The sequence below is a fragment of the Eublepharis macularius genome, chromosome 13 (genome assembly GCF_028583425.1).
Source record: "Eublepharis macularius isolate TG4126 chromosome 13, MPM_Emac_v1.0, whole genome shotgun sequence".
In the NCBI taxonomy this organism is placed as follows: domain Eukaryota; kingdom Metazoa; phylum Chordata; class Lepidosauria; order Squamata; family Eublepharidae; genus Eublepharis; species Eublepharis macularius.
This window is the reverse complement of record NC_072802.1, coordinates 45,528,431-45,550,319: the sequence shown is the minus strand read 5'-3', so window position 1 is coordinate 45,550,319 and position 21,889 is coordinate 45,528,431. Positions and strand designations below refer to the sequence as shown.

Sequence of the window (21,889 nt, the reverse complement as noted above, 5' to 3'; positions counted from 1 at the left end):
CCTGTGGACTGGACCTGAGGGCTCTTCTTGGAAGAGGAAGTCCTTCAGGAATGCTTACAGAGATAGTTGCAGCTCCCAAGAGGAAGCCCTCAGGAGCTACTTGTAGGAAAAACTCATCTGCAAGCAAAATGACACAGAGACTCCTTGCCTACCTTGGAGTTCCTTCCCTGATTTCATTACCACCTCTAAGATGACATACAGGGCTCTCCCTTCCTCTGTTTTATCCACTGATAGTCATAGTGATTCTGGGCCCTTGCGCAAAAGTCCAGGAATCACTCACCCCCCACCCCAGGATCAAGCAACGAATAGACTTCCCCACGTGCAAGGTGGGCGGGAGCCACTGGTGCTGCTGGAAGCCCGGTGTGTTAGGTATGTTAGGGGAAAAGAGTGGCCAGAAGAAGATCACCCTATGAGACAGGATTTGAACCCCTGTGTTCCCTGTCCAGCATTCTGGCCATCATCCCACACTCTCCTTCCCTTTCTCTCTTTCTGTGAACCAATGCACAGTTGTCACCTCCAATTTAAGATGGGAAAACCTGCTGACTTGCTGACAGAGCAATCAGCTTCCTATATCAGTTGCAGTCGTCCCTGGAGTAGATGAGATCCAATCTGCATTCCTTTGGTTTCTACTAGGGGTAGGAGGGCACCTTTCCAGATAGGGCAATTGCTCTCATTAATGTCAAAAATTCCTTTTCTTCCTTCCACTCTTGTTGAAAAATGCATTTAATGGGTATGTCCTTTTCACCTGAGTTGGGAATATGGCCCGCTGCCAGCACAGGCCCTTAAGTCACAAAGTTAGCAACAGGAGAGGGGTTATGCAAAGGGACCTGATGTGTTCCTCCTCTTCTGCCTCTGTTCATGCCATGTACGTAGCACAGGAAACCATCTTTGGCCTCTTGCTGCTCTCGGGCTTAGACATGATTGGGCAATGGGCTCTGAATGCCTAGAAAGTGGCATTAAAATTATTTATTTATGTATTGCCTTTTTCCTCTTAGCCTAACAGTTCTCAAAAGGACAGAATAATCAGGAATTGGAGCAATAAGTAGACCGCTTTGTGTTTGTAGTGGCCAGAAATGCTCACTTGCTCAGAGAACAAATGGTTTACAGTCAGGAAATGAACAAATCAGAGGGTTCAGGGTTAACAGCCTGGTAGAGGATGTTAACACCTTTAAAAGGGTAGCAGGTGTGTGCAGAGGAGAAAGGACAGTGATGAGGGTTTGTACTGGAAGGCACACATAACATTGTGCATCAAATGTGTGCATGAAGGCATACAGAGGGGAAATGCAGGGGAAGTGATAGGAGGTGGAAAATTTTAAAATTTGAATGCTAGAACATTGCTGCCAATGCATCCCAGAAGTGTCGCCACAGTGAAATCATGACATTCCTGGCTAGTGCCCCCCTCCATGGAAGTCTCTCACCAGTTGCCACCCTTGAGCTCTCAGCCCAGTTCTGTCTACCAGTGACATCCAGACTTGTGTAGTGGTTAGAGTGCAGGACTAGATCTGGGCGACTCAGGTTGGAATCCCCACTCTGCTATGGATGCTTGCGAGGTGAACTTGGACCAGTCATATACCCTCATCCTTACCTCCCTCACAGGAATGTTGTAAGCCTAAAATGGCCTTTAGTGTCATTACCGGTGATAGTCAGTTTCTCCTTCTCTCTATTGTATACCATAGGAGAATTAGGAATCTTAGAACAGGTACCATCTGCAACCACTACTGTTTCTCCAAGATTCTACAGTATATCGTTGATCCACTTGCCAAAGCTGCCACTTCTTCCAGGGGAACTGCTCGCCATATTCTGGAGCTAAGCTGTAATTCTGGGGAACTCCAGCCCCTGAGTTTAGTAACTCTACGTGTAAGTGCTAGGATGGGCAGGTTACAGGCCCACTGGTGGTACAGGATGGCTGCTGCCCTTGCCAGAGTTGTACATTTTGTTTCCAGATGGGTCTGCTAGGCCTGCTTCTATATGGAAAAAAGTAAAAGGGGTACCTTTATGAGGCACATCCACACTGCCTATAATCCAAGGCTGGGACTGGCAGGAGGGTTGGGAAGTGTCCCTAGAAAAAGAAATATTTTTCAGCCATTCAGTCTTGAGCTGGCAACAGGAACCCAGTCTTATAATCTTCATCAGGTCTTCTGGGCTGGTGGAGTTTGTAGGCTGAAGCCCTCTTATGTATAGATTGCAGTCCTCTAGTGTGCTGCTTGATGACCTCTGGCCAGGCACCTGAAAATGACCTTGCAGGCTTAGGACCCATCAGCTTAATTTGCAATTAAAATTCGGGGTAGTTACTATTTGTTTATTGTTTGCTTATTATTGGTTCTATATAAAGTATCTTCCTCTATGTGAATTATTGCTGATTTTTATATTTTCAAAGGGCAAAACAGCCAGTGACTGTTTGTCTCTCCCAGAAGCCCTCAGGGCAACCTGAAATCTGTTCTATACCTAGTATGGCCAGACCTAATTAAGTCTGAAAGGCACCTCTGGTGCGCCATCTTCAGACTAGTACAAACTGCAGTCTATGGGGCTTCTTCATCATGCCTGATACATTTTGTCTTCTGTCTCCTTAAAAAAAAAACAATGCACAGAACATAGAGTCTAAGAAAGCATTCTGGGGAACACAAAAGTTTGCTTGCAACTTTGTAACATTTAAGTTGGTCCCAGTAAAAGTTATTTGAGATTTTTTCAAATGATCCAGCATGGCTACTTGCAATACTTGTTGTTGATGATGTTGCTACTACAGGTACGGCTGCTGCTGCTGCTGCCTCTACTACTGCTACTCAAAGTGGTATGCAAACCATCCTTGTTTTATCCCCCTCCATCTCCCTTCACAATATTCTTTGGTATTCATTCTAATGAAATATGGTCATGGCCAAATTCTGAAAACAAAAATTCAACCCAAATCTGGAAGACAGAAGTCCCAGCGGCCACTGTATTTACTCAAAAGGAAGATGACTCTGAATATAACGTGACCCCCTTAAAAATGTTACACACCTACAAAATTACTGGACATTATTGTAATTTGAATGATAATGTAAGATGCCCCCGTCTTGTTTTTTTGATGGTGTGCTTGTAGGGAGAAAACGGAGTTTTGCATTTGAGTAGATACTGTACTTTTTCTGATGGCTAAGAGACCACTACATTCAGACCTTTTGCTGAGACCACTACAGTCAGATGAGAAATCAGAAACAGGGTAAGTTGATAGGAGGTGTGCCAGTCCTGGGCACTTCAGATCTCAGACCAAATTTTTGCTGCCATTCAACTAATGACTTGCACACACTTGCTTTATGGGTTGATTTATCTACAGTGGGGCATAATAACCACTCACTTGCCAGTCACTGTACCAGCCCTACAGGCCTGCTCCTGTGTTGCCAGTGACAGGTTTGCCCCCTGCCTTCTGAGTCATGGCAGAAGACATGGGCCATGCGAACACGCTATACAAATTGGGGTAGCTGGGTGGCCGAAATAGGGCACCCACTGATGGCCATCCAAAGGGTTTGTCCCAATAAAAGCCCACTGCAGAGCTGCCAGACTCCAAAACACAATGGCTAATTGATCTTTGCGCAAAGAACTCTCTCCCCACAGCTATAAGCTTTGTGACAAATGTGAGGTTCACCAGGAAACTATTGTTTTATTATCCCCCCCTTTTTTCCAAAATGTGATTAGATCCCCCCTCCATTTAGCCTCATAGCAAGCCTGTAAGGTAGGTCAGGCAACGACCAGCCCAAGGTCCGCAAGTGTGAGCTTCCTAACTGTGCAGAGACTTGAACTCAGGTCCCCCAGCCCAAGATTATCTCCTCCACTCCCCATCAGCTGATGAGCTGTAGGCTCCGTTTTGGGCAATCGGAAGTCAGAGAGGCTTCTGGCCAGGCGATAGGTCAGCGTTGGGCCGGGGCAGGAAAGCATCATTCCTGGGCTCCTAGTGCTGGACTGGAGAAGCCCTCCATGAATTTCCCCCGTCGCCTCTAGCCGCGCTTGTACACAGGGACCGCACAGCCAAGGCTTGGCAAAGCACTCGACAGCTCAACTCCCGTCTGCCTTATGCTCTTCCCTGTCGGGATGCTGCTTTCCCAGCTTTTGTGGCCCGGGCCAGGCAGACCCCCCCCCACACCGGGTGTTGCACCCTCTGCGCTGTCCCTTCCCCCGTTCCCAGCGGCCAGACTGCCGGCCGAGGATGCTCCGCTGCAAAATCGCCCCAACGTGGGCATCGCCTTCGCTCCTCCCGCCGCCACCACGCTAGACCCCGCGCACACCAGCAAGGGTTAATATGCTCAGATGTGACGTCAGAATGGCATTGATTTGCCCAGAGATTTTGGGGAGGGGGGCGGCGGTTCCATCTGCCCAGCCCCCCCTTGCGCCTGTTTTTTGCAATGATCAAAGAGCGCGCGAAAGGGGTCCGCTCTCTCCGCATTCAGGGGGTGCCGATGCTCTTGCGTGTCCGGAGTCCCCCCACCTCGCTCGCTTTGGGCCAGCTGTTTTTCCTCCAGTCTCCCCACTGGTTCTGTTCCACCTCACACCCCTGCCCCGATCCCATTGAAAATCCCAAGCAAACAGGTATCGGAGCCTCCCAGACCCGCGGCTAAAAATAGGGAAGGGGGACACGCAGGCAGAGGGGGCGGGTGGGGGCCGGGAGCCCAAATTGCATCGCTGGAGAACTCTTCGCCCGGCCTCCCTCCTCCTCCTCCTCCTCCTCCACACATCGACTCTCCTCCTCTTCTCTTCCTCCTCCGCCTCCTCCTCCTCCTCTCTGAAGGTGGATAGCAGGAGCGAGGCAACATCTGCAGGGCTGGATGGCAGAATAGCAGGGGGCAGCGCCAGCGAGCCAAGTGGAGGGTCCGGGGGGAGGCCGGGGTCCCTTTTCTTTCTTTTCTTTCCCTTTCTTTTCTCCTTCCCTCCCCTCCTCCTCCCCCACCATAAGAGCGGATTTCACGTTTTGCTGAGTCCATTTGCGGGGCTTATTCCTCTCCCCTCACAGCCTGGGATTTTCTCCATTGGCAGAGGATGCCTCGCTGAGAGAATGCTGGATGCGAGAAGAAGCGGATTCTTTGAGGAGCACTAAGCAGCGTGGGACCCTCCCCTATTCCTATTTTTTATATATAAAAAACCCAATTCATGTGATTTTTTAAAAAAACCCAACCAACCAAGGACATTGTCCATTGCTCCTTTCTCCCTTTGGAGAGGGTGATTTTCAGAAGCACGGTCACCCCCCCCCCCAACAGACCTTCCTTTTTCCCTCCATGGTGTTGGTGGAAATGTGGAGATTTCAGGCAGACAGACTGAGTGGATTCGTCTCTGCTTTAGCAGCCCTTTGTCTCGCCTGCTGTGCTCAAAGGTAAGCCAATTCGTTTGCAGGGTGCTGGTGGGGGTGGCCTTGGCTTTGCTGGACCCTTGCACTGCTTTCCCGCGGATGTTGGATGGAGAGTGGGGCTAGCTTGGTGGGTACACCGACGGGAGGGAGGCTCACCTCTCAGTGCATCTGCTATGGATTAGGTCACCAGCGGGGACTGTTTGTACAACAAGGTGTAGGTGACAGAAGCCCCGCTCCTCCAGTGCCCATAGGGAGCCCGCCGCACACCACTGCATGTCCAGCCAGGCGGTGCATGTGTGGACACATCACAAACACCACACGGTCCATGTTGCTGGTTTGGGGCAGTGGATACGTGCATGCAAATAGCATCATGGAGGCACCCGGGACATTTGCATAGCCAGACACGGCCAGTGTCTCCATACTCAGTGTGACCTGCGCATGCCGCGGAAGAGATGCAGAACCTCCATCTCAGCATCCATCGATGGCACACATTTCTGGGGGGGACAGCGTGCAGAGCTGTCTTGACATGGACCACCCCCCCTTGTGCTGTGGTAGCTGGTGCTGACTGGCCCAGGCAGGTTTGCCTCTATTCAGACATTCAGTGAGGACATGTTACGCCTAACTCTGTGCCCTGATCAGATGCACTGAGGTGCCTGGCAGAGATCCATAGACAGGAGGATATCCTGGGACAAGGGATTCAGATCATATATACAGAGCATTTCTGCACCCTACAAGTGTCCTAAGCCTCCAGGTCTTGCTGATGAGAGCGCTTCTGCCCCAGGTGGAGTGTGGTGAGCCAGATGTAGTTTTGTTGTAGATTCTAATTGTGACCTCTTGCTTAACTGTTATGACTCCCTCCTATAAAATGAAGACAGCCATTCCTCCCAGCCTCTCTGAAATCCAATAAGCATAAAGCAGGGTTCTTGCAAAGATAACTGCATGGATGCCCTATATAAGATTCCAGGGCAAATTCTTCAAAATGTAGACTTTTTGCCTCCACATTTTCTGAGGGGAGTGCTCCTTGAATCTATTTCAGACCAGACTTGAGATCATTCAGTCTGTCTCAAATACAAACCGGTACCGTAGAGGCCTCCAGGCCCTGGTGCATGCTAATGCCATCATCTCACAGTTGGGCCCAGGGCCCAGTCAGGACCACGTCTAAGACTGACTTTTTCAGATTAAGACTAGATTGGGGAGGGGGAGGGTGTTCATCCAAATCTGCCTACTGTGTTTTTAGGGTAGGATAACATGCCTTCCTATAGGAAAAGATCTGCGCAACCTGAAAGCTTTCTACCAACACAGTTGTCTCTATAAGAAAATTATCTAAACTCATATTATGTGGAAATTAGTTATACATGCTCTAGAGAGTATACACCTACCTGCAGATCCACAAGCACTAACCAGAATATACTAACGTACATGGATTGTAAGCAGAAAGATGGAATGAGCATTGCTCCATGGAGACATATTCATCAGCAGACGATTTGAGCTGCTTTTCTATGTACCTAGAACAGGTGCCAATCCCCTCCTGCAAAACTTGTTGGTTTACTCTGATGTATCAAATGAAAGAAGCCTGCATTAGCAATCTATGTGCTTATTCTCTGAGATCCTAACTCGTGTCTCCTGGTTTGCACTTTGCATGCCTGCAGCACAGACTCAGCATGGAGAGTAGTAATCACCAGCCCCCACTGGTGCTGCACAGGAGGCTTGGTTTGAGCTGTCTGCAACTGGGACTGCTCTGCGGTTCCCAGATCTTGGCCAGGTCATGTGGCCTTTGAAGCCAAGTTTTCCCGAAGGAGTGGCTGGTCAAGTTTTTCCCGAAGGAGTGGCTGAGAGGTCAGGCACTCAGCTTGCACCAGATCCTGCCCACTTTCAGGAAAAGGACAGGCAGTGTTGTACCCATGCCAAGCCAGGCCTCCTCTGGATCTTACCTAGCTATTTGCACCCAGTCACAGAAGCGCACGGTGCCATTCCCACAATATCAACTTCGTTGGTATGAGTCACGCACATTGAGGTGAAGGGATTGGATTGACTTTCTCGATCCATTAATAATCAGCATAGGCCCCAACTCTGGCTGGATGGGCAAAGGCTAGGTACCTCCAGAAGGTGTCCGGAGAAAAAGCAAATGCCTGTGGGCTGCCAAAGATGTCTTAGTCTTTGGGCTGAGCCAGCACTTTGATAAACAGCATGGCATCTCTATGCAACCTCCTTTCATAGCGCAAGGCTCATCTTGCCGGCTTTGGGTTAGAGAAGCCATCTACAGTCGAATTGCGTTTCTGAGCTTTCTCCTCCTCCACCAGCACCACAGTGATTCGCTTGCTTGTCTCCCCCCATCCCCTGTGAGGACCGTTTTTACAGTCATACACACCCACCCACTGACACACACCTTGGAGTGGAAAGCAAAATACCAGCTTCTGGATGGGAATGAGCAGACTCAGGCAGAGATGGCATCCTCCGCCACATGGATGCAAAGATGAAGTCTTGCTTCTCATAGTCTGTAAGGGCACTTCTCCAGAGCAAAGAACAGCCGGGTTCAGAGGCTCAAGAACCCTCTCCTGTGCCTTGAAATGGGAGGGGAAGAGACAGAAAACAGGTCATTTGCAGAGAGGTGCAAGCAACCTGGGGATGTTTGGGGTGTAAAAGGGAGGGGGGTGTGGACTGGCAGAGCAAGGAGACTTGTGAACTGAATGCAGACGCTGTGCATGTGATAGATCAGGCAGCAGCTATTAACAGGGTGATGGGTGTGTGTGGAGGTGAAAGGACAGCAACAACAAGGGTTTGTACTGGGAGGAAGACTCACACAACACTGTGCCTCAAGTGTGTGTATGAAGGCATACTGGGGACTTCTGACAATGTGCAGAAATAAGATGAGGTTCGCAGATGGCAAACTGAGCCAACAGGCCCTTTGAACTAGCACTGGAGGGCCTCTTGGGACTAGGAGAAATGGCACTGGGTGGGAGAGATGATCAAGCCATGATCCAAGGAGGCGGCTTCATGAGCTCTTCCTTCCAACTGTGATGGAACCTTTCCTGTGGTCCTCTTGCGTATTTCCAAGAAGAAAGGGAGATTAGGAAAGAATCTCAGGGTTGCCAGAAGGAGATGGAGAGGAAAGACTATATGTGCGAGCAAGCTTATGTATATGCACCATAGGAGGAAGGGCATGTGTATGTGAGAGAGAAGGAAGGAGTGGGTGTGGGTCTGAGGTTGCCTCCCCACGCTACGTGCCTCCTTGCAACAGCCTCTAGAATTCTTGCCTACATGCTTATTTAAATATGTATTCCCCACTTTGGTCCCCAATAAGGGCCCAAAGCACCATACAACATCATTCACCTTCATTTTATTCTTATAATAACATTTTATCCTCATAACAACAACCCTGAGAGGTAGGTTAAGCTCAGAGAGAGTGACTTTTCCAAGGTTCCCCAGAGAGCTTCTATGGCAAAGTGGGAATTTGAAACTGGGGTTTTCAGATCCTAGACGAACACTCTAACCACAACACACCATGCTGGCTACACACACACTATACTCCACTAACCATGGCAGATCTGACCCCTGGTGCCCCCCCCCAACTCCAATACAGGCAGAAAATGCTTTGGCTTGTTATGCACCAGATCCTGGCCTTTCTGAGGTACAAGCAGGAAATGTGCTTGCGGTGGGCCGATGGGCCCTCTGCCCCATGCTGCTTTTGTGGGGACAGTGATAGTAATGAGGCCTTGGTACTCTTCTGTCTTTCAGCCCATCCACTGGGAATATTTCGGTGGTGAAAGGGATTGTGGACAAACTGCTGAAGGGGTATGATGTCCGCCTCCGGCCTGACTTTGGAGGTAGGCTGGTCCCTTTTTTCTCATTGGCTGGGGTGGTGGGGAGGGAGACACTGAGAACTGTTTGCTATTTCTCAAGCCTAGCATTCAACAGCTTATGAGACATCTTTTGCAACTCCCCATCCTGCTCTTTCTTGCTCCATCCTTTCCTTTCCTTTGTCCTTCTCTCTCTTGCTAAGCCTTCTGGTTGGTAAACCTTGCTTTGTCTTTCCCTTTATCCTCCCTCCCCCTTCCCTGTCTTTCTCCCCATTTCCTCTGCTTGGCTCTGACATGCAATCCAGCAGCCAGATGAACGGTGCCAGGTCAAATTCAGCCTCCTTCTTAGTCTACTCAGGGCTGAGATGTTGGGGGGGAGGGGGGGAGCAGCCATTGCCTATCTGTGGCTGGCATTTCTGCAGCAACTGCAATGGCAACGTTCCTTGGAGACATATCTTAGCTCTGTTCTCCTCCCTGCAAAACACTAAACCCTTCCTGGCCCACAAGTGTCTCCCCCTCTCTGTTATGGTTGGCTTGTCAGTCCGTCTGGCAGTGTGTTGGGCCCATCCATCCATCCATGTCTCTTCTGGCTGAGCAACTAGTGTACATGGAGCTCTCGCTTGCGTTGTTGCTCTCAAGTGCTACTAATACAGGATGAAATATTCATTCAGGAGAAGCTGAGAGCTTACATGAGATGGTGGAGTCTGCTAGACACAAAAAGGGAGAGCCCACAAGAACTGGAAACAGTCTCAATAGGATATTAGTTAATACCATGTTTTGGTTTTTGATGACAGAACTGGGATTGTGTGTGTATGTGTGTGTAATACTCAGGGCTTTTTTTCAGGGGGAATGTGGGGGAATGGAGTTCCGGAACCTCTTGAAAATGGTCACATGGCTGGTGGCCCCGCCCCCTGATCTCCAGACAGAGGGGAGTTGAGATTGCTCTCCGTGCCGCTCAGCAGCATGGAGGGCAATCTAATCTCCCTTCTGTCTGGAGATCAGGGGACGAGGCCACCAGCCATGTGACCATTTTCTTTGAGGGCAACCCACTGAGTTCCACCACCTTTTTTCCCAGAAAAAAAGCCCTGGTAAGACTGTTGCTTTGGGGCACACACGTTGCTACAGTGATCATATTTTCATAATTCTGTTTTGTTTCATATGATACCTGTTTTGGTTTTGCTTCATGGGATACCCTTCCCCTTTTTGGAAGGGAGTCTTCTCATTGACTATCTGAGGGCTCCTGACTGTCTCTTCCTGCCTTTGAACTCGGTTTGGCTTGCGCATTTATGGAGCAAGAAAGCATTACAAGCCCCCAGGATGACTTTGGCAGAGCCCTCTTTTGCCAAGGCCTCAAGTGAGAAGCCAGAGGTCAATAGCATGGCAGTAATTGGAAGTTCTGCCATTTAACACATTGCCCCTGCCCTATGTACCCTTATCAACAGTGCTTTGGGAAAGAGGAAGTCAAGTAGGCCACCCTGGGTTTTGTGAAAAGGCTGCATAATGTGCATGCGGGGAGGTATCGGATGGAGGCTGGAGAGGGAAAAACCCAAGACTGACAATTCGGAGTGGTGCATTTTTGAATGAAATGCATCAAGAGCCAGTGATAAAGCTTCTTAGTGCACAATGTTGCCAGGTCTATTCATTTGATTTAAATATTTATCTCCTGCCTTTCCATTGTAACCTCCAGGGCATCTGGCAATCATTAAATGAAATGCAACATCAGATTAAAGCTTAGCAAATCAACAGAAACCAGTAAAAAAAACCCTCAGCAGCAGTAAAAATAAGATGCTGGAAAGATAATCATTCTCCAAGTCAGAGAACAACACAGTCTTTTCCCTGGCACTGACCTTAAGACTGGTGCCATACAAGCCTCTAAGGAGGGCATTCTATAAATGGGGGGCCAACATACAAAAAAGGTCCTGTCCCTGATTGCTGTTTACTTGGCCATTGAAGGTAGGAAGATCTTAAACGTACTGATAAAGGAGAAGGAAGTCCTTCCAATACCTCTGCTCCTGGACCACTGAGAGCCTTGCAAGTCAAAACCAGCACTTTTAATCGTGCCCAGAAAGAAAGTGCTAGCCATTGAAGATATGTTAACTCTAGGAAGAGATGAGTTTCTTAATCAAGATTTGCCAGTCTAGCAGCTGTGTTCTGAAACAACTGACATTTTCCAATAGTTTTCAAAAGCAGAGCTACGTAGAGTGCAATGAAGAAATCCAGGCTTGATGTTATTAGACTGTGGATAACTGGGGCCAGGTTATGTCCAGGGAAGGGGGATGTTCAGCTGGTGCATCAACCCACCATATTGCAAAGTGCTTCGTGCCAGCTGTTCTCTGGGTATTGAATATAAGGGCCAGAACTAATAACAACCTCCGGATGACAAATGTGATCCTTGGGATAGGAGGATAGGGACACTGTAACCACATCCACCGCAGATAGGGTCAGCTTTGGGGGGTGGGGGGGTGGAGGATGGATTGAGCTTTATTTAACAAGCCTTCATTGCTGGTTCCAGACATTCATTTCAAAAGAGAAATGTGCTATCAGCATTCTGATGCTTCACTCCCAACACTTCTATGTAGATTTTAAGTAGCTTGGTGGGGTGGGAATAGAGCACAAAACAGTGGCCATCATTATTCAAAAGGATCAGTTCCAAAGAAGAGAGCATAAGTCCCCGGACCTCTTTCTGTAACCTACCTGATAGGAATGGGGGGGCTACCAGAGTGCAGCACCTCCCACCACTAACCAAGACAGAAGGATACAACAGTTAGTGGTACTGAACGGTTCTATTTCAGGGAATGCAGAATGCACAATGTGGCATGGTAACTATCAATACCTCCCCCTGATTTTGCAGGTGAAGCTGTAATGGCACGCCATGTATGTGAAGTGGCTTCCCATGCATTGGTGTTGACACTGCAAGAGAGGTTGCCTTGTAGGGGCTGAAAATGCTGCAGCTTGCATGGAGAGTCACATTGCTTGCCAGTAGCATTTTAAAGTCTCTGTCAGACCACTATGTAGATCTGTATGAACTGAGCCAAAGCAGACTGTCCCAAGTCATATGCATAGATCCAGTTGCAGTCGACAAGTTTAGAACAGCATAGATCAGACCAAAGCTGCAGAGCAAAAGATACTAAAGATCTTTGGGCTGGAGCCTTGGCAGGTTTGCGTGGAGCTGCCAGCTGTACCTGGGATCAATTGCCCTTAATAGGGACCTGATCTGCTAGCAGCTGCAAAACCTCCCCTGAGCCTTTCCCTTATGACAAATAGGTCCACAGTCTAGGGAACACAGCAAAGCACTGGACTATCTGTCTTGCAAGTTTTCTGCTCCTTTCCTAGACCATATGGGGCTCCTAGTATGTTGCAGGCAGCTTAGGACATGACAACAGTGCATTGCCCAAGGACAGAGGAACAAAGGACATGGGCAAAGTCTGGGAATGTAATGCTTGAGATATCAATAGGAGGCTGGAGTGAATGAAGCAAAGAAGGGGCTTCTGTAGCAGATCAATGGATGGGTTCCCCAAGCACTGTTCAGCACTGGAACCTTAAGGACAGCAAAAGAAAGGGATACCTTGATCAAAGTATCTGGCAGGATTCAGTAACTTCACTTCCTCTGCAGTTTTAGGCTCCCTAAATTTGCTAACCTGCTCATCCAGGTTTGGGGGGGGGGGCAGAAGAGGAGGGAACAGAGAGCTCCAACTAATTCCAAAAGGAGGGCAGGCCTGTTGGGGATTGCAGTTCACTTTTTAATTTTGAGATGCTTTGTTAGCTTCGGGCAGAGCTGAGAGGCTGAGAAGCACCAGCCATTTCCCTTGAAGCCCTTCAGCTGATGAGTTGGCTGGATCTCAGGATCACCTGGTGCACCCCAACTTGCTTCCTCCCCACCCACATTTTGACCCTATTAATTATTTCCTTCCTTTCCTCTTGTATTTTCAATCTCCTGGCATGACTCTCCCTCCCCTTAAATAAAAAGTAAAATAATGAGGTAGGGGAGAAGACTCCAAAACTTCTTCTGAACAGATAGTGAAACTGTCCCTCAAATGGGTCAGAATGGAGAAGTATGTAAGGGGCAGAGAGAGATTCCCTGAGCCCACCTCTCTTCTTCTTTGGCACCTGGCTCCTATATTCTGAGGGAGGGAGTTCTCCCACTGTGGGCAGCAGATAAGCTCTTGCTTGTTCAGGCTGCCAACATAACTTCTGCAGGGCTTTCCAGTCGACCAGGACATGCAAGGGGGCTCATATTGGATTCAGATCATGTTCTCCATAAGTAGAGGAGGAATCGTAGAATTTGAAATCAAAGTTAGGAATGATGATTTTAAAAGTTGCCTGCTATTTGCCCTGTATGCTAGCAGGGTGCAGTGATGGGAGATCCAGTTTTGACTCTCCACTCTGCCACAAAAGCTTGCTGGTTGACCTTGGGCCAATATTTCTCAACTTACCTCACAGGGTTGTTACTGTGAGGATAAAATAGAGGAAGGGAGAATAGTGTTGTAAGCTGCTTTGCCCAACCCCACCTTGGGAGAAAAGCAGGACATAAAGAAAAAATGAGAAAAGATGCAGGTACTGATAAAGGTACTTTTATGTTTGCCCCAACATGGCAAAGAGTGGCTCCTCAGAGCTATTTCCACTTAGGAAAATGGAATGGGGGGGGGTAAACTCCTCGTGCCATGATCTCAGTCCAAACTGGGGACACGTGACCTCATTTTAAGAAAAAGAAATATATTGGGAGCTCCATTTATGGAACTCCCAGCATCTTGTCTGTTTTGAGCTCACATGAAATGTCTTCCTCTCTCTGTATCGTTTTCACACAAGTAGGTAAGAATCTCCGTCTGACACAAATCTCTTCTCTGGCTTGTGATGACAGAGCAGTAATTGTGTCACAATTGCACGCCAAAACCAAAGGCTCCCTGCAGCATCCTGACTCTCAAGAGCCTTGTGGAAGGGAGGATACAGGGATGCCAACTCCAGATTGAGAAATTCCTAGAGATTTGGGGGTAAGATCTGGGGAGGGTGGCATTTGGGGAGGGGAAAGACCTCAGCAGGGTATAATGCCATGGAGCCCACTCTCCAAAGCAGCCAGGGGAACTGATCTCTGAAGATCAGCTAGAATTCCAGAAGATCTCTCAGATCCCCCTGGAGTTTGGCAGCTCTAGTTCTTAACCATCACATTGCTTTTCCAAGCATAACTCTTCATTTGCTGGGTCATAATTAAGAGGGTGGGATGTAAGAAGAAGATGATGCTGCAAATGAAAAGTGGTACCAATTTTGCCTTCCTTTTTATTCTCACATTGACAGCCGGGCTCCCCAAACCAGTTCACCATCTATAGCATCCGTTCAAGCGCTCCTGGGTGTGGTGGCAGTCTAGAGGTCAGCCAGGCTCCAGCCCAAGAAGACTGGTGTTCCTGGGCTGAAGCTCTTCCTTCCCCCCTGCCCCAGGTTCTGTTTCTCATTGACTAATCAGGCAGGTGGCCTTGTAGAAGAAGGCACAGAGAATCTCCGATCCCTGGAACTTTTATATATCTGACCAGAACGATAGGCATATGCTTAACACCTGGACTTTGTACTGGAATTTGAGTAGTACAGGGCCTGTCCCCCACCCCACCCTCCTCATGTCCAGAATGGAGAAAATGACCTCATCCTATCTGAAACAAAGCTTTGTGTGAACAGCAGGGTGATAAATGCACATGCAAAGGTGAATGATCCTTACAGAGGGGGAGTTAGTATTCTCACATTTATTTAAACATTCATTTAGAAATTATGTGCCACCTCTCCAGAGAACCTGCCTGAGGCAGCTTACAAAGTAGAACATGGTAAAGTCATAAAACTTCATAACATTCATTGTAAAGTAACAAACTATTAAAAACCTAGCCATTACAAACCCAGCCAGAGCATTAAACCACCACAAGTGCTCTGGTTTTCTCTGGTTTGAGTCCAGTGGCACCTTAGAGACCAACAAGATTTTCAGGGTGTAAGCTTTTGAGAGTCAGAGCTCCCTTCTTTAGAAGGGAAGCTGTCTGAAGCAGGGAACTCTGACTCTCGAAAGCTTACACCCTGAAAATCTTGTTGGTCTCTAAGGTGCCACTGGACTAATATCCTGCTGTTCTACTGCAGACCAACATGGCTACCCACCTAACCTATCCTCATGAGACAGCAATCTAAAATGATTCTCATAAAACAGTCCTTAGGCTAGAAGCAGACTATAAAAATAAATGTAAAAGGTCAAGCCCTTAATTAAAAGCTTGGATACAAAGAAATATTTTGGTCTGGCACCTAATAATAATAATAATAATAATAATAATAATAATAATAATAATAATAATAATAGATTTATATACCACCCTTCAGGACAACTTAATGCCCACTCAGAACGGTTTACAAAGTATATCATTATTATCCCCACAACAAACACCCTGTGAGGTGGGGCTGAGAGAGCTCCTAGAAGCTGTGACTGACCCAAGGTCACCCAGCTGGCTTCAAGTGGAGGAGTGAGGAATCAAACCTGGCCCTCCAGATTAGAGTCCTGCACTCCTAACCACTACACCAAACTGGCTCTCTAAAAGAGAGTAGGGTGGAGGGTGCCAGGTGAACCTCAGGTGGGAGGGTTTTCCACAGGAAAGGTGCATCCCTGAAAAAGCCTTGACTCTGGTAGTCTCATTTCTACAGGCAGGAAGAGAATCTTAACTGGTAGGCTGAAGAAATTGGGAGATGGCACAATTTTAAAAGAGTATTAGAAAAAAGAGCCACAACTTTCTTTTGCTGAGTGCAAGGACAGGACCAGAAATGCAGGGTTTATACTCCAGGGAAGCTGGTTTAGGAATATAAATGCAGTCCAGCCAAAGGATGTGGCCCAGGGAGGCTGTGAAATCTCTTTCTTTGGAAGATGCCAAGAAAAAAGGTAGGCAAACTTTAGCCAGGCATGTTTGAGGAAGAAATGCTGTTCTCTCAGGGCAGGAGGATTACCACCCTGATCCCTTTCACTTATGATTACCAACTCCAGGTTGGGAAATTCCTAAAGATTTGGTGGTGGAACCTGGGGAGGTACCTCAGCAGGGTATAATGCCATAGAATCCACCCTCCAAAGCAGCCATTTTCTGGGGAATTGATCTCTGTCATCTGGAGATCAGTTGTAACTCTGGGAGAACTCCAGGCCCCACATAGAGGTTGGCAACCATCCTTTCACTTCTGTGCCAATGGCGCTAGTCTTGCTTTCTTGTGAAAAGGAGAGGAATCATGACTGAATGTAGAAACTGGCTGATTCCATGGCCACAGGGTGGGTGTAGATAAGAGACGCTAACCACAAGGGCTCCCAGATATCCCACCGCTCTAGTCAACAAGCATTCAGGAAATATTGAGGTCTTTTGGTGCGAACTAAAGATTGGAATGGGGAGAAGCATGGAGAGAGGGAGGAAGATTTCCTCAGACACATCATCCTGAATCTGGCGTTCATTGCCTCAAATATCTTCCATCCCTGCTTAAAATTCACTGGTTTTTGTAACAGTTCCAGCCCTTTAAATAAACTAGCAAAATATTCATGGGGAGAAAGACAATAGGAACTGCTGAGAAGTCTCTGAAAAGGCAGAGCGCTCCTCACAAACACATTTCTCCCACAAAAGCTCCTAGCTGCTCGGCAACCTCCGAATACTTTACTGCCCTGGACTTAGTCAAGTTCATCTGATACCCCACCCTTTAAAACATATATCTCTTTAGGTTACTGTGCATCCTGAACAAGGGGTAAGCACCCCAAAAAAAATCATCTTCATTCAGATCCAGTATTTAGGAATACCATAAATATTTGATATTCCTGATATTCGGATCAGATTCTCTATTCGGGTTCACTTTTAATTGGGAATCTGAATATATTCGGCCATTATTCCCTAAAGGGAAAACAATTTGGGTGACTGGGAAGAGCATTTTTCAAGCAAACTTCACCACATTCACAGGGAACTTAGCCCTGCCTGTCCACTAAAGACCCTTCCCCAAGTTTTAGGAAGATTGGACCCAGGAGTCCAATTCTATGGGAACTGAAACAAAGTTCCCACAGCCACACACCATTGTTTCTTGTGGGGAAAACATTCCCAAGGCTTTCCAAGCAAAGAAACCTTATGCAAAGGGGCAACCTCTAGCCAAAAGCCACTTCTCAATGCAAGTTGAACCAACAAAGCCCAACAGAACCAAACTGATGAAAGGGGACCAACATCATACCAGAGAATCCAAGCAGAACCAATGTCAACCAAGAAAATCTCAGCAGAGCCAAACTGAAGCAAGGAAAGCCATGGAAAATTGGGCAAGCAGGCTGGGGGGCGGGCAGGGGGAGCTTGCAAGAGCAGCCAGTCACCTTTAAAAAGGCTGTAGTTGAGTTTGCTGGATAAACCCAAATAAATTCAGGTTGATCTGGCATTGATTTAATTGGTATCCCAATTTTATTTGAGATTCTCTAATCTTATTTGTTCTGCCCAGATAATACCGAATCAGCAATTATCTGGTGTATATTCTGTATACTGAATACTCAATTGCACACCCTTATCCTGAACTTGTGTTCATTCAGAAATAAGAATTCACGGAGGCTTACTCCCTAGTCTGTAGGTTAGTTTTGCCAACCTCCTTATGGGGCCTGGAAATCTCCAGGAATTATAACTAATCTACAGACGACAGAGGTCAGTTCCCCTGAAGAAAATGGCTGATTTGGAAGGTGGACTGTGGCATTATACCCCACTGAGGTCCCTCTCTTCCCCAAACCCCACACTCCCTAGGCTCCACCCCCCCAAATCTCCAGGAATTTCCCAACCGAGAGTTGGCAACCCTATCTGTAAGCTTTGGATAGCAGCCCTGCAGTTCTGTCAGCAAGATGATTGCTCTTTTTGGATCAGAAGTGCTCATATAAAATGGATGAGCCTGGTCCTGTCTTTTAGCATAAATTTGGCTGAGCGGCTGAGATTCTAGATTGTAATTTTTTTTTTAACTTGGAAGTAAAATGAGGGGTACGGTAGTTTGCCAGGATCCTCCTGAGTCTCAACTAGTATTCATGAGCTCCGGTGTTTACTGCCGTTTCTTCTTCCCGTTTTCATATCCAATGGTGGAGAGAGGTGTGGTTGTGGTGATGTTTGGCCTCAAGTGTTGGGAGGGGGCTCTGAGCACCTCCTCTACCATTTTATGGAGTGAGAGGGTTTGAAAGGGTAGTTTTCTGTGGCTGTGGGTCAATGAGAGGAGGACACCAGGTCCAAATTTACAAAGAAGGGTGCATTAAGCAACCTCTCCAGCTTCCCAGCTAAAAGGCAGTTCTCTTCTGCATCTCCTGGGAGATAACAGAATGCTGTATCTCCCAGATGACAATAAATGCAAAACCCAGCCATGATAACATGTGCTAATGCAGAACTATAAACAAATGCTGACTGCTAAAATGTGATTTCTTCATTAAAATTTCAAAAAGTAGAGGGAATACCTCCTTGTGGTTCCTTTGATAAATATGATAGGTCAGCAGTTTTGTTTAGTTTTGGGTTTGGTTGATGTGGTTACAAATATCTCCATGATTTGAACCGGACATGAAAAGAGGCAGGTCTATGAACCCATTAAATGAATTAGGCTCAGTATATTTTATTGAGCTAGACAAGGTGACTTCAGAAATCACAGGTTTGGATGGGAAAGTCATAGGACAAGTATGCTACTGTGCAGTCCTCTTTAAAAAGACCATGTGTAGATCATCTTCCCTGCTGGGCACAAAACATTGCTGGCATAACACTTTTGGGGCCTTTTGCATCGATGGGCTGCCTAGGATAGGGCCTGAGGTCTCAGAAACGATGCAGTTGAATCCACTGTAAACACATAGCAGGATACAGAGATGATGATGATAAGGAAAGAGGGGCACAGTAATGACGTTCAGAACATTCTGTGACATCCTACTGGTATCTGCTGGCAGAGCTGAGCTCTTCTTTTGATCAAGTAAGTGACTGAAACAATGTTCTCCTCTGCCATGTCCAGCATTTAGCATATCACAAAGGCTATTTATTTTTTACTTACCTGCTTTATTTATATCCCGCCTTTCTCCTCAGTGGAGACCCAAAGCAGCTTACATCACTCCCTCATCTGTTTTATCCTCACAACAACTCTGAGAGGTAGGTTAGGCTGAAAGTATATGACTGGCCCAGGGTCACTCTGCAAGCTTGTATAGCAGAGCAGGATTTTGAATTCGGCTCTCCCAGACTTCTAACCACTACAACACGCTGGCTTTGTCCAAGTCCTGTAGAAGACCAAATGATGCTACAAAGCTTCTGGGACTGGTAAATTATCCTGTCTCCTTCAATTTCTTTGACCTCAAGTGCAAACTGCTTTTCTCAGCTGAAGATGAAATAAAAGCTAATCTAATTAAGCTGTGTTGGAGATGTCTATGCACTTGTGTTTCAGACGATGCCTGGAATGGTTTTTTTTTTCTCCCTGTCAGAAATGTATGGCCACTAGTTCAGCTTATGGCTGATATCTTCTCTGAGTGTTCAGAGTTATAAGAAGCAAGAAACTTTTCTTCTAAGAAAGGGCTACGAAGGTCCCTAACCAAATTCTCTAATCAATGAGCCTCATCTAGCTAAAAGTAAGAACAGGAACAGAAGACTTGCCTCGCTAAAGAAAACCAAAAGTCTGTGAAGTTCAGCCTTCTGTATCCACCAACAACTGCAAACCAAGGCCAGAGGCACTTGGCTCTCCCCGCTGTCTTTCCCCCCGCCCCCCCCAGCTTCTCCCACTCAGAGGTACACTGCCTCTGAATATATAGGCACCACGGCTAATGGCTGTTGTTAGACCTATTCTCCGTCAACTTGTCTAAGCCTCTTAAAGAACCATCCGGGCTAGTGCTATCATCCCATCTTAGTGTTCCATAAGCAAATGCATGAAGGAGCATTTTCTTTTATCAACCTTGAATTCACCATGAATCAACTTCGGGGGGATAGCAGTTTCTAGTTCTGGGAGAAAAGAATCTCTGTATCTGTGCTGTAGAGATGCATAGTTTTATAAATCTCTAATTTCCCTTCCTGCTCCAAGCCATTTTTTCTTCTAAACTAAAAAGCCTGAAACATTTGAGACTTTCCTTGTAGGAAAGTGCTCTAAGCCTTTGATCCCATTAAACAAAGTGGGACTTCCTTCTGAGAAAACACAGATTGTCCTTTTGGAAATGGAGTAGCCAGAATTGTATTTGATATTTTAAGTGTGGCTGCATTTATATAATGGCATTCGTGCTGCAAGTTTCTTCAGTGCTTGGAGAGATTAAAAAAATACCTGATATGAGCTAAAATTATATTTTTTCTATTCCTGCAATGCCAGTTAATGTAGAATGAATTTCTGTCCTCAAACATTATCTCCATCCACTCAGTTGTCAGATATGATTGACATCATTCTGGGTGATGTGGCATTCAAATGGCTTGCTTTTTTTTAAGTCTTAAATATTCATTTTTATAGGAGCCTCACCGCAGCTGTTATGAGTTGCATATTAATAATTCCAGATTGAAAACAGTTTCTCATGCATGAATCCGAACCAGTTCAAAGCTGTTGAATCAGTGACCAAGCCACTATTTCAAAGTTAATGCCTGAACCAGAACTGAAGTGGAGAGGGTTTTTTAAAAAAGTAATCAACATTGCTGTAGCATAATGATTAAGTGGCTGGGTTGCGAATTGGCACTCTGCTGGTTAGAATCCCATTACTGCCATGAGCTCAGCAGTTGATCTTGGGTAGACCACTCCTCTCAGCCCCAGCTCTATTGTGGAGATAATTATAACACTGACTTTGTTTGCTGCTCTGAGTGAGGCACTAATCTGTCTAGAACAGCAGTGCGTAAGTGCAGTTATTATTATTATGAAGCAGGAAGGCAGCTGAAATTTGTAATAATTTGACTCTTTGGTTCAAAGGAGTCAGGTGGATGACTCCAAGGCTGATCAATTTACTATAAAGACCCCAGATCCACCCACTTAGGGTTGCCAGCGCCAGGTCTGGACACTCCTGGAGATTTGAGAGTGGGGCCTGGGGAGAACAGGGTTTTGAGAGGGGAGAGACCTCAGCAGAGTATAATGTCATAGAATCCACCCTCCAACGCAGCCATTTTCTCCAGGGAAACTGATCTGTGTAGTATGGAGATCCATTGTAGTTCCAGGTATGTTACCCCAAACTAACTTACAGGTTGGAGGGCGGAATGACACCACAAACAATATACGAGTCACCAGCTCGAGGGTCTGACCCCCTGTCACAAACTCATTGAGTGGTCTTAGGCAAAGTTCTTGCTCTCTGCTCCCCCCTCCCACTACAATATGAGGGTAATAATGTACACCTACCTTCCAGGGTTGTTGTAAAGATTGCAACAAGATAATGTGTGGGCAGCACATTGAACAAGGGAAAGTGCTGCACAAATATTAAGTATTGGTATCAGCGTTAGCATTAATAACGTATCTTAGCCTGAATGACTTCTGTTGACATCTCTTAAGCTGATGGTATTTTTTTAATTTGATGGTTTGATTTAATTGCATGAATTTGAGTTGTTTCTGTGATTTGTTTACATGGATGATATTAAATGTGATTTTTAAAAATCTTGTTGCTTTGAATGTTTGCTGAGTATAAAAGCAGTCTAGAAGCCTATACATAAATAAATGAATACAATTTACATAAATGCTCAGCAATAGGGTGTCTCTTGGACAATTGTGGGGGGTGGAGAGATTTTTTTTTACCTCCAGATGTTTTTTGCAGTTCATTGCAGGATGGATTTTTCCTCATGCTCTGATTGCTATACGAGGGGGTTGGGAAGGGATTTCCTCAGGTGAG

At 46.7% G+C, this 21,889-nt stretch overlaps 1 protein-coding gene across 2 annotated transcripts in view; it reads left to right on the top strand.

Moving 5' to 3' along the window:
- Positions 1 to 5,237: 5,237 nt before the first annotated feature.
- LOC129341276 (gamma-aminobutyric acid receptor subunit beta-4) overlaps positions 5,238 to 21,889 on the top strand; it is a 79,497-nt gene continuing 62,845 nt past the window's right edge. The window contains exons 1-2 of one of the 2 annotated variants that reach the window (XM_054996394.1): positions 5,238 to 5,332; positions 9,044 to 9,132. In XM_054996394.1, coding sequence (XP_054852369.1) covers positions 5,238 to 5,332; positions 9,044 to 9,132 — 184 coding nt within the window. The remainder of the gene's footprint in view (positions 5,333 to 9,043; positions 9,133 to 21,889) is intronic. The other variant, XM_054996395.1, reaches the window with a different exon arrangement.